This window comes from Podarcis vaucheri, assembly GCF_965113315.1.
Source record: "Podarcis vaucheri genome assembly, chromosome: 2".
NCBI classification, from domain to species: domain Eukaryota; kingdom Metazoa; phylum Chordata; class Lepidosauria; order Squamata; family Lacertidae; genus Podarcis; species Podarcis vaucheri.
The window spans coordinates 121299791-121316728 of record NC_138760.1 but is presented as its reverse complement, the minus strand read 5'-3'; the positions used below and the strand labels follow the sequence as shown (position 1 = coordinate 121316728).

Genomic DNA, 16938 nt, shown 5'->3' with positions numbered 1-16938 from the left:
CATAATACATGGTCATGGGTATAGCTTAGAGGTATATCTGCTGCTGTGTATGCTGAAGGTCCCAGATTCAGTCTCCAACACCTCCAGATAGGGCTGAGAGAGGTTTCTTGCCTCAAACCCTGGAGAGCTGCTAGCAGGCAGTCTGGATACTACTGAAATAGATGGACCAATAGTCCAACTCAGTATAAGCTAGCTTCTTATGTTCCTGAGAACCACCCTGGTAGATCAAATGATTTCTCTCTCTACTACTATCTGGTTCCCCAGCATCACCTCCAAAGGAGCTCTCAAATGCTCCCAGCCTGGGGGAGCTCTCTGCTTCTGATGCCACCAGCAATTCCGTCCGTCTCTCCTGGACTGTCCCCACGGGGAACTTTGACTCTTTTCTGATCCAGTACAAGGACGCCGAAGGCAAACCTCAGGCGATTCCAGTGGAGGGAGCTTTCCGTGAGACCATCATCCCCAATCTGGTTCCTTCCCGCAGATACAAATTCAACCTTTATGGACTCACTGGCCGCAAACGCCTTGGCCCCATCTCCACAGATGCCACCACAGGTCAGCAGCAAGAGTCATTTGGGCTGGATGTATTTTAGTTCTCTTGTTTTCTCAGAGGGCAACAGCGGTGTCAGAAGTGGCTGCCAAACACTCACATTTATTGCTTTCCCATTGATTTCATAGTCCTTGGTTCCAAGGGACTCCTCTCAGGATACAGTTACTCAATCAGTGTGGTAGTGGGTGAGAGGAGCAATCTTTGTATGTTCTGAGTAGGGACTGGGGAGAAAACTGAAACATTTTGCATTTATTGGTAAATCCAACCTATTCACTTTTTCCAAACCAATACACAAACTGAAACACGTTCGTCTTTCGAAATTTGTGCTACTCCTAAATCTTGTAATACAGTTCTCCAGGTGAGTAATGTGTACAAAAATGAATATGCTAAAGATTGCATATAAATGCATATATTATATCTTCCTGTATAGATAAAGTTGCCAGGCTATCATTTCACAGCTCCCTTTGTGGGATTTATAGTGCCACATCAAAATTCTAGATTCACATGAAATCAGAGCGAAGCCCCCATTGGAGAATTGATAGTTCCCTCATCACAATCCTGGATGTTCATGAAGTCAGGGCAGGGAAGTTAGGGGAACAGAAGGCAGGTTGCACAGCACCAGTGGCCACAGCATGGGAGTCAGAATGAAGAAACATTGACAGGAGAAATGTGACTTAAAACAACACTGGAAGTTTGAGTAATGCAAGGTTGATTGATTTAGTGATTGCTTGCTTAAGTTTACTTATAGTATATAATGCTTTCCCACAATGAGCTGTGCCAAAAGCAGTTTACAACAAACACTCAAAACATCAAAATGCAAATATACAAAATACAGAGCATGACAGATTTGACTATCCCTTTGCGACAATGAGGAAAAAGTTCTCAAACCACTTCCTCCACATTCTTATAAACTTCTATAATATGCACCCTCCTCAGTTCGTTTATCTTCTAAACTGCCCACCTAGGAGAACATTTGTTCAGCAGCATCTACTTCTTTCTGTTCCTCCAGCATCATCACAGGAACAGCCAACTCCTCCCAGCCTGGGGGAGCTCTCTGCTTCTGATGCCACCAGCGATTCCGTCCGTCTCTCCTGGACTGTCCCCACAGGGAACTTTGACTCTTTCCTGATCCAGTACAAGGATGCCAAGGGCAAACCTCAGGCAATCCCAGTGGAGGGAGCCTTCCGCGAGACCATCGTCCCTAATCTGGTTCCTTCCCGCAGATACAAGTTCAACCTTTACGGACTCACTGGCCGCAAGCGCCACGGCCCCATCTCCACAGATGCCACCACAGGTCAGCTTCACTTGATGAGCTGGGGCCCTTTCCCAGGATCTATTTTCTGTGTCATTTCATGCAAAGATAGTGGCTGAGCGCACGTGGGGTTCTCTCAGGGACTGTCCAAACCAACCAGGTTCCTGTGACCATCATCTGAGGCCCTTCTTCATGTGCCTCCTTGCCTGGAGGCAGGGGCGCCGACTTATAAAAAATATTGGGGGAGCCCATGAATAATAAATAATGAATAATAAATGAAAGCTCATGAATAATAAATAAGCTCATGAATATGCAAATAAAGTGGCGCCGCCTCCTCGTGAGCGAATAGGGGAGAGCGTGCTGCGCCTATTAATCAGCTCCGAAGGAAATTGGGTGGAGCTTTTGCTCGGGAGGGAGGGCAGGAGGCATGCAGCCCGACCCTGTGCATTTTGGGCTGGGGGAGGGGCGGCGATGGCGCTCTGCTGGAGGGGCGCCTGAGATTATTGGGGGGGCGAAGCCCCCCCAAACTAATTTTTGAGGGGGCTCGGGCCCCCTCAGGCCCCATGGAGTCGGCGCCTATGCCTGGAGGTGTTTCAGAATTCCCACCCTCCTTATTAATTTCCTTCTTTCCTCAGGAAGCAGCAGCGGTGTCAGAAGTGGCCACCTAATAGTCAAACCTATTGCTTTCTCCCTGATTTTACAGTAGCTGTGTTGACACGGACCTCTTCCAGACATTGTATCTGTTCCTTCTCTTTCCTATTTGTCTTTTACTCTTCTCTTTCCCACCGCTGTTGATCCATCTGGACTTTTCAGCACATCCCTCAAAGATACAGTTACATAGTCAGTGTAGCGGAGAGGAGAAGCACCCAAATTGATGGGGGACCAAATTGAATCATTTTGCACTTCTCAGTAAATCTCCCCAATTCACACTCTCCAAAGCAACAAGCAGACCCAAACACAACCATTCTTCGAGATTTGTACTTCTCCAGGGTTCACAATGCAGTTCTCCAGCCAAGCAATACACCCAAAAATGTGTGTGCTAGGGGAACATATTTTTTATGTTGTGAACTACCCTGAGATCTATGGGTGAAGTGCAATATACAAATTTTAATAGTAGTAGTAGTTCAGTTCTCACTCAGGGTTGGGGAATCTCATTTGGTCTGGGAGCCATATGCGGCCCTCCAGGCATCTCAATGTGGCCCTTGGAACTGTCCGCTGGACACACAACCTCCCCTCAGGACACACCCCTCACAAGCCTAGCTTTGCACCCAAGTCTTTTGGCCTGACTTAGAATGTGTCCTTGGACTCTGATATTGCTCTTGCTTGCTTGGGTGGGTGGGGGATAGAGAGACATATCTGACTGTATGCAGAAAATAGCCTACTTTACAAAGGCAACATTGACATTCATGGCTCCACCCCCTTTTGCCTCTAGCCACACCCACTATTGGCCTGGGAACTTAGGAAGGTTGACCAAAAGAGAATTCATCCCTCAGGCTGGTAACAGAGTCCCCCACCGCTGCCCTACATCTTGTCCCACCGCTATAGGGTTACACTTTCTCTCTGTTTTAGCTGCTGTAGGAATGCCACCAAAGGCCACCACAGAAAAGGTCACCGTCGTTCAGCTCAGCCTAGACCAGCTGTTTGTTTCTGACATCACCAGTGACTCGGCCCGTCTCTCCTGGACTGTCCCAACTGGGAATTTTGACTCCTTTCTAGTGGAGTACGAAGACGCAGATAGGAGGCCGCAGGCGTTGCCCGTGGATGGGGCTTCCCGCACGCTCACAGTCCCCAACCTGGAGCCCTCCCACAGATACACCTTTAACCTCTACGGACTTTACCGTGGGAAGCGCTATGGCCCCCTGCCAGTGGAGGCTGTCACAGGTCAGCAATGGATGAACTGGCCGACTGGGCTGTGGTCTTTCCCCTCCCCCCACCCCGGACAGGCTTTTCTCCTTTCTTCCTCAGGGCACATCTGCAGCATTGGAAGAAGATGCACCCCAGCCTATGAATTTCTGTTCTCTTTCAGGCATACCTTTTGAGCTCTACACCTGAAGGGCCTTTCTTGGGTGGAGGGAGGAGAGAAAAACCTCTCTGCTCAAGTGATAGCCTGGCCCACAGGCAGATAATTACTTTTTACATTTATCTTAACATTGAGCTGAAAGTTCCTTCTCCCCTTCCGTCGCAAACCATTCTCGCAGCCCCATTTTCACTAGATTTCTGGCAGGTTTGAATGGGCCTGTGGAGACAGATTATAGAAAATTTGAGGTGGCATGGGGACTTGCATAGTCTTGCTTCCTTAAATATACAGCACCATGTCGCTCCACAATTCCATAGCTACACAGTAGATCAGTTGCTTTGCATGTAAACGGTCCCAGGCTTAATATTGGACACCTCCACTCTGTTTAAAAAAGGAAGATGGAGGAGGTGATCAGGGATTTTGTCTGACTAATGAGGGAGATCCTACGACCCTCCAGATGTTTTTGGACCTCAGGTCCCATCAGGCCCAGCCAGCAAGGCTGATGGCCAGGGATGTTAGGAATTGTAGTCCAACAACTTCAGGAAGGCTTTGGGTTCTTCATCCCGGCCACCATTGCTGGAGAACTGTGGACCAGGAAAATCTAGCTTGTTAAACTTCTCCTATCAACTCTAAACTCCATTAACAAACTAAAAATCCTAGGATTCCTTTAGCAGGGAAGCCATGACTCTGACACTGGGCCTCAGTCGCCAGCGGTGTAACATATTTGCAGCTGAATTTTCATTGTGCCTTATTTTCTTTTAAAAAATAAGATAAAGTTGAAACTGTGGCAGAAATGCAATAAGCTAAACCCGAAACTAGAAAAAGGAGAAGCTGGGAAGAACCAGAAATGACTGCTTTGTCCATGCCTACCAGCATGCATTGCCCCTTTTACATATAATTTAGCTCTCTATGGGTTAGGGAGCCTCATTTGGCCTTGGAGCCATATTCGGCCCTCCAGGCATCCCAATATGCCCCTTGGAACTATCCGCTGGACACACCCCTCACAAGTCTTGCTTTAGTCTTTTGGCCTGACTTGGATTGTGTCCTTGGACTCTGATACTGCGCTTGCTTGCTTGCTTGCTTGCTTGGGTGATAGAGAGACGTGCATGCAGAAAACAGCCTACTTTACAAAGGCAACATTGACATCCATTGCTCCACCCCCTTTTGCCTCTAGCCGCACCCACCATTGGCCTGGGGACTTTCAGAGGTAGACGAGAAGGGAATGCATCCTCAGGCTGGTAAAAATGTCCCCCACCCCTGCCCTATGTCTCGTCCCACTGCTATGGGGTTACACTTTCTCTCTGTTTTAGCTGCTGTAGGAACGCCACCAAAGGCCACCACAGAAAAGGTCACCGTCGTTCAGCTCAGCCTAGACCAGCTGTCTGTTTCTGACATCACCAGTGACTCGGCCCGTCTCTCCTGGACCGTCCCAACTGGGAATTTTGACTCCTTTCTAGTGGAATACGAAGACGCAGATGGGAGGCCGCAGGCGTTGCCCGTGGATGGGGCTTCCCGCACGCTCACTGTCCCCAACCTGGAGCCCTCCTACAGATACACATTTAACCTCTACGGACTTTACCGCGGGAAGCGCTATGGCCCCCTGCCAGTGGAGGCTGTCACAGGTCAGCAGTGGGCAGTGGTCTTTCCCCTCCCCCCACCCCGGACAGGCTTTTCTCCTTTCTTCCTCAGGGCACATCTGCAGCAAAGGAAGAAGATGCACCTCAGCCTATGGATTTCTGTTCTCTTTCAGGCATACCTTTTGAGCTCTACACCTGAAGGGCCTTTCTTGGGTGGCGGGAGGAGAGAAAAACCTCTCTGCTCAAGTGATAGCCTGGCCCACAAGCAGATACTTACTTTTTACATTTATCTTAACATTGAGCTGAAAGTTCCTTCTCCCTCTCCGTCGCGAACCACTTTCACAGCCCTGTTTGACATCACCAGTGACTCAGCCCATTTGCCCTCCGCTTATGGCAAGTTTGAAGGGGCCTACGTAAAAGGATTGTAGAAAATTTGAGATGGCTATGAGACTTTCTAGGTTTCAAAGTCTGGTTTGCTAAGGTCAAAATAAAAAAATTCCTTCCAGTAGCACCTTAAAGACCAACTAAGTTAGTTCTTGGTATGAGCTTTCGTGTGCATGGACACTTCTTCAGATACCACACGAAAGCTCATACCAAGCTCATATGCACACGAAAGCTCATACCAAGAACTAACTTAGTTGGTCTTTAAGGTGCTACTGGAAGGAATTTTTTTATTTTGGCTATGGCAGACCAACACGGCTACCTATCTGTAACTGGTTTGCTAAGGGTCTCCTTACAACTCTCATCTCCCTTAACGAACCAGAAATCCTAGGATTTTTTTAGCAGGGAAGCCATGGCTCTTAAAGGGCCTCTGTCTCCCATGGTGTAAGCTATCTGCAGCTAAATTTTCATAGTCTCTTATTTTTAAAAATCTGAAAAACCCCTAAATCAATTTAAAACTGCTGCAGAAATGCAACAAGCTGAACATAGGCGTAGCCAAGGGGGGGGGCAGCTGCCCCCCAGATCAAGTAAAACAATAGACATATTGACCATCACTTCTGCCGCCCTAATAAAAGTCTTGCCCCCCCCCAACAAACATCCCGGCTATGCGCATGAATGTGAACCCAAAACTAGAAAATGGAGAGATTGTGACAAACCAAAGCTGACTGCTTTGTCTATGCCTACTAGCATGCAATGCCCCTTTCCCATATAGTTTAGCTCTCTATGGGTTAGGGAACCTCATTTGGTCTGGGTGCCATATGCGGCCCTCCAGGCATCTCAGTTTGGCCTTTGGAATGATCCACTGAACACACCCTTCACAAGCCTTGCTTTGCAGCCAAGTCTTTTGGCCTGACTTGGAATGTGTCCTTGGACTCTGAAATTGCTCTTGCTTGCTTGGGTGGGGGGATAAAGAGACATATCTGACTGTATGCAGAAAATAGCCTACTTTACAAAGGCAACATTGACATCCATTGCTCCACCCCCTTTTGCCTCTAGCCACACCCACCATTGGCCTGGGGACTTTCAGAGGTTGACCTGAAGGGAATGCATCCCTCAGGCTGTTAACAGAGTCCCCCACCGCTGCCCTACATCTTGTCCCACCGCTATAGGGTTACACTTTCTCTCTGTTTTAGCTGCTGTAGGAATGCCACCAAAGGCCACCACAGAAAAGGTCACCGTCGTTCAGCTCAGCCTAGACCAGCTGTCCGTTTCTGACATCACCAGTGACTCGGCCCGTCTCTCCTGGACCGTCCCAACTGGGAATTTTGACTCCTTTCTAGTGGAATACGAAGACGCAGATGGGAGGCCGCAGGCGTTGCCCGTGGATGGGGCTTCCCGCACGCTCACTGTCCCCAACCTGGAGCCCTCCTACAGATACACATTTAACCTCTACGGACTTTACCGCGGGAAGCGCTATGGCCCCCTGCCAGTGGAGGCTGTCACAGGTCAGCAGTGGGCAGTGGTCTTTCCCCTCCCCCCACCCCGGACAGGCTTTTCTCCTTTCTTCCTCAGGGCACATCTGCAGCAAAGGAAGAAGATGCACCTCAGCCTATGAATTTCTGTTCTCTTTCAGGCATACCTTTTGAGCTCTACACCTGAAGGGCCTTTCTTGGGTGGCGGGAGGAGAGAAAAACCTCTCTGCTCAAGTGATAGCCTGGCCCACAAGCAGATACTTACTTTTTACATTTATCTTAACATTGAGCTGAAAGTTCCTTCTCCCTCTCCGTCGCGAACCACTTTCACAGCCCTGTTTGACATCACCAGTGACTCAGCCCATTTGCCCTCCGCTTATGGCAAGTTTGAAGGGGCCTACGTAAAAGGATTGTAGAAAATTTGAGATGGCTATGAGACTTTCTAGGTTTCAAAGTCTGGTTTGCTAAGGTCAAAATAAAAAAATTCCTTCCAGTAGCACCTTAAAGACCAACTAAGTTAGTTCTTGGTATGAGCTTTCGTGTGCATGGACACTTCTTCAGATACCACACGAAAGCTCATACCAAGCTCATATGCACACGAAAGCTCATACCAAGAACTAACTTAGTTGGTCTTTAAGGTGCTACTGGAAGGAATTTTTTTATTTTGGCTATGGCAGACCAACACGGCTACCTATCTGTAACTGGTTTGCTAAGGGTCTCCTTACAACTCTCATCTCCCTTAACGAACCAGAAATCCTAGGATTTTTTTAGCAGGGAAGCCATGGCTCTTAAAGGGCCTCTGTCTCCCATGGTGTAAGCTATCTGCAGCTAAATTTTCATAGTCTCTTATTTTTAAAAATCTGAAAAACCCCTAAATCAATTTAAAACTGCTGCAGAAATGCAACAAGCTGAACATAGGCGTAGCCAAGGGGGGGGGCAGCTGCCCCCCAGATCAAGTAAAACAATAGACATATTGACCATCACTTCTGCCGCCCTAATAAAAGTCTTGCCCCCCCCCAACAAACATCCCGGCTATGCGCATGAATGTGAACCCAAAACTAGAAAATGGAGAGATTGTGACAAACCAAAGCTGACTGCTTTGTCTATGCCTACTAGCATGCAATGCCCCTTTCCCATATAGTTTAGCTCTCTATGGGTTAGGGAACCTCATTTGGTCTGGGTGCCATATGCGGCCCTCCAGGCATCTCAGTTTGGCCTTTGGAATGATCCACTGAACACACCCTTCACAAGCCTTGCTTTGCAGCCAAGTCTTTTGGCCTGACTTGGAATGTGTCCTTGGACTCTGAAATTGCTCTTGCTTGCTTGGGTGGGGGGATAAAGAGACATATCTGACTGTATGCAGAAAATAGCCTACTTTACAAAGGCAACATTGACATCCATTGCTCCACCCCCTTTTGCCTCTAGCCACACCCACCATTGGCCTGGGGACTTTCAGAGGTTGACCTGAAGGGAATGCATCCCTCAGGCTGTTAACAGAGTCCCCCACCCCTGCCCTACATCTTGTCCCACCGCTATAGGGTTACACTTTCTCTCTGTTTTAGCTGCTGTAGGAATGCCACCAAAGGCCACCACAGAAAAGGTCACCGTCGTTCAGCTCAGCCTAGACCAGCTGTCCGTTTCTGACATCACCAGTGACTCGGCCCGTCTCTCCTGGACCGTCCCAACTGGGAATTTTGACTCCTTTCTAGTGGAATACGAAGACGCAGATGGGAGGCCGCAGGCGTTGCCCGTGGATGGGGCTTCCCGCACGCTCACTGTCCCCAACCTGGAGCCCTCCTACAGATACACATTTAACCTCTACGGACTTTACCATGGCAAGCGCTATGGCCCCCTGCCAGTGGAGGCTGTCACAGGTCAGCAGCGGATGAACTGGCCGACTGGTTCTTTCCCCTCCCCCCACCCCTGACATGCTTTTCTCCTTTCTTCCTAAGGGTACATCGGAAGAAGATGCACCCCAGCCTATGAATTTCTGTTCTCTTTCAGGCATACCTTTTGAGCTCTACACCTGAAGGGCCTTTCTTGGGTGGGGGGAGGAGAGAAAAACCTTTCTGCTCAAGTGATAGCCCAGTCCACAGGCAGATACAGTCTATACCTCAGTTCCCGAACGCCTTGGAAGTCGAACGTTCCAGCTCCCGAACGATTGAAAACCGGAAGTCAGTGTTCTGGTTTTCGAACATTCTTTTGGAAGCTGAACGTCTGATGAGGCTTCTGATTGGCTGCAGGAACTTTCCGCAGCCAATCAGAAGCTGCATTTTGGAAGTCAAACATTTCGGAAGTCGAACTGACTTCCAGAACGGATTCTGTTCAACTTCCAAGGTATGACTGTACATACATTTTACATCTATCTTAACATTGAGCTGAAAGTTCCTTCTCCCTCTCTGTCGCGAACCACTTTCACAGCCCTGTTTGACATCACCAGTGACTCAGCCCATTTGCTCTCCATTTATGGCAAGTTTAAATGGGCCCAGGTAAAAGGATTGCAGGTAATTTGAGATTGCATTGGGACCAACATATACTCTAGTTTGCTAAGAGTCTCCTAACAATTCTCATCTCCTTTAACAAACCAGAAATCCCATGTTTCTTTTAGCAGGTAAAACATGACTCTTAAAGGGCCTCAGTCTCCCATGGTATAAGATATCTGCAGCTGAATTTTCATAGTGCCTTAGTCTTAAAAAACCCCAAAAAACCCCAAAATCAATTTAAAATTGCTGCAGAAATGCAACAAGCTGAACATGGGCGTAGCCAGAGGGGGCAGCTGCTGCCCCACCCCACCGATCAAGTAAAACAATAGAAATACTGACCAATCACATTGGTTCTGCCACCCTAATAAAGTCCTGCCACCCCCCAACAAAAATCCTGGCTTTGCCCATGAAGCTGAACCCAAAACTAGAAAAAGGAGAAATTGGGAGAAACCAATTTGCAAAGGCAACATTGAAATTCATGGCTCCACCTCCTTTTACCTCTGACCACACCCACCATTGGCCTGGGGACTGTCAGAGGTGAACCAGAAGGGAATGCATCCCTCAGGCTGGTAACAGAGTCCCCCACCCCTGCCCTACATCTTGTCCCACCGCTATGGGGTTACAATTTCTCTCTGTTTTAGCTGCTGTAGGAACGCCACCAAAGGCCACCACAGAAAAGGTCACCGTCGTTCAGCTCAGCCTGGACCAGCTGTCCGTTTCTGACATCACCAGTGACTCGGCCCGTCTCTCCTGGACCGTCCCAACTGGGAATTTTGACTCCTTTCTAGTAGAGTACGAAGATGCAGATGGGAGGCCACAGGCGCTGCCCGTGGATGGGGCTTCCCACACCCTCACTGTCCCCAACCTGGAGCCCTCCCACAGATACACCTTTAACCTCTATGGACTTTACCATGGCAAGCGCTATGGCCCCCTGCCAGTGGAGGCTGTCACAGGTCAGCAATGGATGAACTGGCCGACTGGGCTGTTGTCTTTCCCCTCCCCCCACCCCGGACAGGCTTTTCTCCTTTCTTCCTCAGCGCACATCTGCAGCATTGGAAGAAGATGCACCTCAGCCTATGAAATTCTGTTCTCTTTCAGGCATTTTTTGGGTGGTGGGAGGAGAGAAAAACCTCTCTGCTCGAGTGATAGCCTGGCCACAAGCAGATACTTACTTTTTACATTTATTTTAGCATTGAGGTGAAAGTTCCTCTTCCCTCTCCCTCGTGAACCCCTTTCCCAGCCCCATTTGCACTACATTTATGGCAATTTAAGTGTGCGGGGAGATAGAATATAGAAGATTTGAGGTAGCAAGGGGACTTGCAAGGAAAATTGGTGTCAGTTACCCCACCACCATCATTTTTCTTGCTTTTTATACAACACAATTCTGTAGCTCCATGGTAGATCAAGTGTTTTGCATGCAGGAGGTTTTTGGCATAGATCTCCTGAGGAATCCTTGGCTCCCTTAACAAAATATAGCTCCCATGATTTATTTCAGTGGGGAAATAAAAGACAAAGTTGGAATAAGGAAGCTGTAATTGCACATTGCAGATGTGGCTTTTGTCATGCAGCGGAAGTTCAGCATTGAGGGTGCCCAATCGCACTTGAGACGGAGTTTCACATGCTTGGGCCCACACCACATAATGTGGGGGATTCTAGTCATTACAAGCTGTGAACCTGAGCTCTGGGGAATCACCACGACAGCCTTCCCCAAAAGATCTCGGTGATCAGACAGGGATATAAGGGATCAGTCGGTCCTTCAACAATCCTGCACCCAAGTTGTTAAGGGCCTTGTGAACTAATACATGACCCCTGAACGTGGCTCTCTAACATATGGGCAACCCATGCAAGCTTTTAAGCACTAGATTTATGCAATGGCAACAGTCTGTCCCCACCAACAGTGTAGCCCCAGCATTTTGCACTGGACCAGGCACCAGGGTATCCCCACACAGAGCGCATTGCAAATACAGGTCACCATGGCCATAGCTTTTATGCATTATTTGGGCGTCAGTCACCAGTGGTGATAGTTATTTGCAGCTTTGAAATACGCTGTCAAGAACTGCCCACTTGCATTTGCAGTATATTAATCCGGTCCTGGCAACTAGTTAATCTGCAAACAGGTGATTTCTGCACCTGTTTCTGCTCCAGTTGGCATTCTCCAGCATCCCTAATTATGAGTGCCTGCTTTTTAGCCTTGCTGTTTGGGAAAAACAATGGGCGAATTAATCTCATCTTACCTTTTGGTACAGCTCTTCAGTCTGTTCTATGCCTTAGGCCCTAAGGCTTAGGGGGAGCATACTGGGAGACATTTTGCATTCTTCTAATCATGACTTAATTTTTACAGGAGCAGAAGAGTTTCCGACTGTACTTCACTCTTTACCCCCTTTTTCTCTCCCTCTGTGTTTTAGCCTCGGCAGTGACGCCGCCACCACAACCCACCCTAGGGGAACTCACAGCCGTTGATGTTTCTAGTGATTCTCTCCGCCTCTCCTGGACAGTCCCCACTGGGAACTTTGACTCCTTCCTGGTCCAATACAAGGATGCGGAGGGGAGGCCTCAGGCCCTTCCGGTGGACGGAGGTTCTCGCGAGGTCACCATTTCTAGCCTCCTGCCTTACCGTAGATACAAGTTCAATCTCTATGGGATCTCTGGTCGCAAGCGGATTGGCCCCATTTCCACTAGTGCGGTCACAGGTCAGCTGAGGTCACAGCAACCATAATTCTTTTACAGGGGAAGCAATTTATTTCCATTCTGTCTCAGGAGCAGGGCCGTCACTGCGTCTCCATCTGCAATGCAGACCGAGGGTGCATGTATATATATACAAACGAAGTTGCCACTGTGCCCCAGAAGTGCGTTTCCCCCCCATGTCAGAGCGAATTATTCCTTTCGATTGTCATATAGAATCATGGAATCATCCCATTGGAAGTGACACTGAAGATCGCCTATTCCTGCAATGCAGGAATATGCAGCTTTAGCCACCACTGACGTTTTCCACGAAACCCAAAGCAATGCTTGCTTGAGGGCATTGTGGGAGATTAAAATAGTGGCTAGATCCATTTGCCAGGCAGTGTTGAGAGTGCCGGGAGGTTATAATTTTGGTTAAAAAACCAGAGGCCTTCTTATTGGTGTTAATTGATGAAGAAATTCAAAAAAACGATGTAAATTTGCTTATGTATGCCACAACGGCTGCAAGAATTTTGATGGCCCAACGATGGAAGCAGCAAGAACTCCCCTCCCTTGAAGACTGGCAGATAAAGATGGTAGAATATATCGAATTGGCGAAGTTAACGGGAAAGATAAGAAACCGGCGCGATGAATTGTTTCTTAAGGACTGGAGCAAATTTATAATTTATTTGAAAGAAAATTGTAAATATTTGAAAACGTTTGCAGCTTTAACATGAAATGTTATGTAATGTGAAATTAAGGAGCTAATTTACATATAAGAGGGTGAATGATAAAGATAATATTTAGTAAAGAAGTGGTTATAAAAATGCTAATGATCTGACCAAAAAAAATGGGGAAGTCAGAAAGAAGGAGGGAAGGAGGTCGATACTCACTTTGAGTAACATGATAGTTAGGAAGTTTAGGTAATTTATGCGAAATTTAATTTTGGAAAACTCAATAAAAATTATGGGGTTTTTTTAGGAAAAGAGAGTGCCAGGAGGAAAGGGGGTGAAAATTAAGGGTGCCCGGTCAGCAGCTGAGCCTGTAAGGGCCCTGGCAATGATGCCAGGTGGTGATGCCAGCGCTGGGCAGAACACGACACCCTCTGGCATAGGTGATAAGTTGGAAGAAGCCGTTCTCTCTCTCTCTCTCTCTCTCTCTCTCTCTCTCTCTCTCTCATGGTGGCCATTGACTCCTTATTCTTCTCTCTGTTCCAGATCAACTGATGGTGAAGCCCACTCCAGCACTCAAGCTCGGAGAGCTAACAGCTGGTAATGCCATGCCAAATTCCCTTGATGTCTCCTGGACTGTGGAGGCTGGGGACTTTGACTCTTTCATCATCCAATACCAAGACGCTCAGGGCAAACCCCAGGTTCTCCCTGTTGACGGGCGCCTCCGCTCTCTCCACCTCCACGACTTGGCCCCGTCCCACAGATACCAGATCAACCTCTATGGTGTCTTGGGCCGAAAACGTCTGGGCCCCATCTCCACCGAAGCAGAGACAGGTCAGCAACCATCCTTCTTTAAGACAGCCTCCCCCAGTCTGGAGGTCTCCAGGTTTGGGGAGGCATTTGTCCTAGACAAACGTGGCAGCATTCTCTCCAGGCTCACATTTCCATCTTGGCTCGAGGAACTGGATTTTCAGATGCGATAAACTTCCAAACCGCTTCTATATCTTCATGTGGTTGTATCCAGTTACTTTCTACTCAGAATAAATCCAGGAGCATTAATGGACACAACTAACTTTGTTCTGTTAATATCAATGGGTCTACTCTAAGTAAAGGTAAAGGGACCCCTGACCGTTAGGTCCAGTCGCAGACGACTCTGGGGTTGTGGCACTCATCTCGCTTTACTGGCCGGCGTACAGCTTCCGGGTCATGTGGCCAACATGACTAAGCCGCTTCTGGCGAACCAGAGCAGAATGGGGCAAAAAGATACACCACAGGGTTAAAAATGTTGGCAAAGCTTTTAACGATTTTGAAAAGAATTAATAACGCAGCCACATGCTAAGTCCTATTTTGGCAAGCCCCCACCTCAATTTATTTTAGGATTTAGTTTGCCCAAAGCCTCCAGAACTGTTGTCCCCTTTCAGAAATGGCTAGTATGGAAAGGAACCTAGCTCAATGGAAGAGCAGCTGCGACCAAGTCACTGTAGATCAGGGTTTCCAGCTCTTTTTTGGAGTATAATTCCCATCATCCCTGACCACTGGTCCTGCAAAATAGGGATGATGGGAGCTGTAGTCCAACAACAGCTGGAGACCCAAGTTTGGGAAACCCTGGATTAGACAATACTAGATGGACCAATGGACTGACTCAGTATCAGCTACCTTCTCTTCCTCCTCTGTTTCGCAGCCCCACTACCAACAACGCCTGCTCCTCAGCCCAGCTTGGGAGAGCTCTCAGTCTCGGACGTCACCACCGACTCTGTCCGTCTCTCCTGGACTGTCCCCACTGGGAGCTTCGACTCCTTCCTGGTCCAGTACAAGGATGCGGAGGGGAAGCCTCAGGCCCTCCCAGTGGACGGAGGTTCCCGCGAGGTCACAGTCTCCAGCCTCGTGCCTTCCCGAAGATACAAGTTCAACCTTTACGGAGTCTCTGGTCGCAAGCGTCTGGGTCCAGTTTCTACTGACACAGTCACAGGTCAGCATGGGGAGGTTCTAAATACCTTCTGCAAGCCATAACACATGGTCAAGAGGCCACAGCTTACGGGCATAGCTGCTGCTCTGCATACAGAAGGTCCCAGATTCAGTACCAACATCTCTAGGTAGGGCTGGGAAAGATTTCTTACCTGATACCCTGGAGAACTGCTAGCAATCAGTCTGGATACTAATGAACCAGATGGAACAATGGTCCAACTCAGTATAAGGTAGCTTCTTATGTTCCTGAGAACCACCCTGGTAGGCCAAATGAATTTTTTCTCTATGACTTGACTCAGTATACAAGGCAGATTCCTTTATTCCTGAGAACCAACTCAGGACTGTTGAAAATTTTCTCTGCTACTGTCTGTTTCCTCAATGTCACCTCCAAAGGAGCCCTCAATTGCTCCCAGCCTGGGGAGCTCCCTGCTCCTGAGAGCCTTCTGCTTCTCTTACCTCTTGTTTCCCCTATCCCTTAAGATGCCCATTCTCTATTTCTCCATTTTTCAGCTGTACTACCAACAACGCCAGCTCCTCAGCCCAGCTTGGGAGAGCTCTCTGCTTCTGATGCCACCACCGATTCCATCCGTCTCTCCTGGACTGTCCCCACTGGGAGCTTCGACTCTTTCCTGATCCAGTACAAGGACGCTGAGGGCAAACCTCAGGCAATCCCAGTGGAGGGAGCCTTCCGCGAGACCATCGTCCCTAATCTGGTTCCTTCCCGCAGATACAAGTTCAACCTTTACGGACTCACTGGCCGCAAGCGCCACGGCCCCATCTCCACAGATGCCACCACAGGTCAGCTTCACTTGATGAGCTGGGGCCCTTTCCCAGGATTTATTTTCTGTGTCAATTCACGCAAATATAGTGGCTGAGCCCACGTGGGACTGTCCAAACCAACCTGGACCCTGTGACCATCATCCCTTCTTTGTGTGCCTCCTACACGAGGAGTCCAGAGGGTGGCAACACGAGTACGGGTCCTTACTGGTAGTTGTTCTTCTCTTTGACATCCCCACCAGATGTCAAAGAGAAGAACAACTACCAGACTTTTAGAAGACATCTGAAAACAGCCCTGTTTAGGAAAGCTTTTAATGTTTAACAGACCACTGTATTTTAATACTTTGTTAGAAGTCGCCCAGGGTGGCTGGGGAGACCCAGCCAGATGGGTGGGGTATAAATAAATAATAATAATAATAATAATAATTATTATTATTATTATTATTATTATTATTATTATTTTGGAGGCTCCCCGTTTGTGGAATGCTCTCCCCAGGGAGGCTTCCCTGGCGCCATCATTACATATCTTTAGGCACTACAGTGGTGCCCCGCAAGACGAATGCCTCGCAAGACGAAAAACTCGCTAGACGAAAGGGTTTTCTGTTTTTGCGTTGCTTCGCTAGACGAATTTCCCTATGGGCTTCATTTGCAAGATGAAAACATCTTGCGCTTTTTTTAAAAAGCCGCTTGAAGAGGCGCAGTTGCGACGGACTGTGCTTCGCAAGACAAAAAACATCGCAAGACGAAAAGACTCGCGGAACAAATTCTTTTCGTCTTGCGAGGCACCACTGGTGAAAATGTTCCTCTTCAACAAGGCATTCGTCTGATTAATTTTGTATGGCTTTTTAAATGTGTTTGTGGGAGGGGAAATTATTGGTTTGTTTCATTATGTATTTTATGTTCCCATTTTGTACTTTTTCTGTCGTGATCTTCAGATGAGGGGTGGTATACAAATTTAATAAATAATAATAATGTTCATTCTGCATTTGCAGGGAGTCAGCCTTTCAGTGTGGCAGCTCCCATGCTTTGGAACTATTGACATTAAATCGGCACTATCGCTGTACAGTACAGTGGTACCTCTAGTTACGTATTTAATTCGTTCCGGAGGTCTGTTCTTAACCCGAAACTGTTCTTA

General features: G+C 48.0%; 1 protein-coding gene across 22 annotated transcripts in view; it reads left to right on the top strand.

Moving 5' to 3' along the window:
- Positions 1-16938, top strand: part of TNXB (tenascin XB) — a 124720-nt gene that overhangs the window by 68453 nt on the left and 39329 nt on the right. For 10 of the 22 annotated variants that reach the window (XM_082206845.1, XM_082206853.1, XM_082206863.1 and 7 more), the window contains 11 exons: positions 265-552; positions 1557-1841; positions 3369-3680; positions 5127-5438; positions 6968-7279; positions 8809-9120; positions 10371-10682; positions 12135-12419; positions 13608-13895; positions 14743-15030; positions 15537-15824. In XM_082206845.1, coding sequence (XP_082062971.1) covers positions 265-552; positions 1557-1841; positions 3369-3680; positions 5127-5438; positions 6968-7279; positions 8809-9120; positions 10371-10682; positions 12135-12419; positions 13608-13895; positions 14743-15030; positions 15537-15824 — 3282 coding nt within the window. The remainder of the gene's footprint in view (positions 1-264; positions 553-1556; positions 1842-3368; positions 3681-5126; positions 5439-6967; positions 7280-8808; positions 9121-10370; positions 10683-12134; positions 12420-13607; positions 13896-14742; positions 15031-15536; positions 15825-16938) is intronic. The other 12 variants (XM_082206860.1, XM_082206859.1, XM_082206858.1 and 9 more) reach the window with 12 other exon arrangements.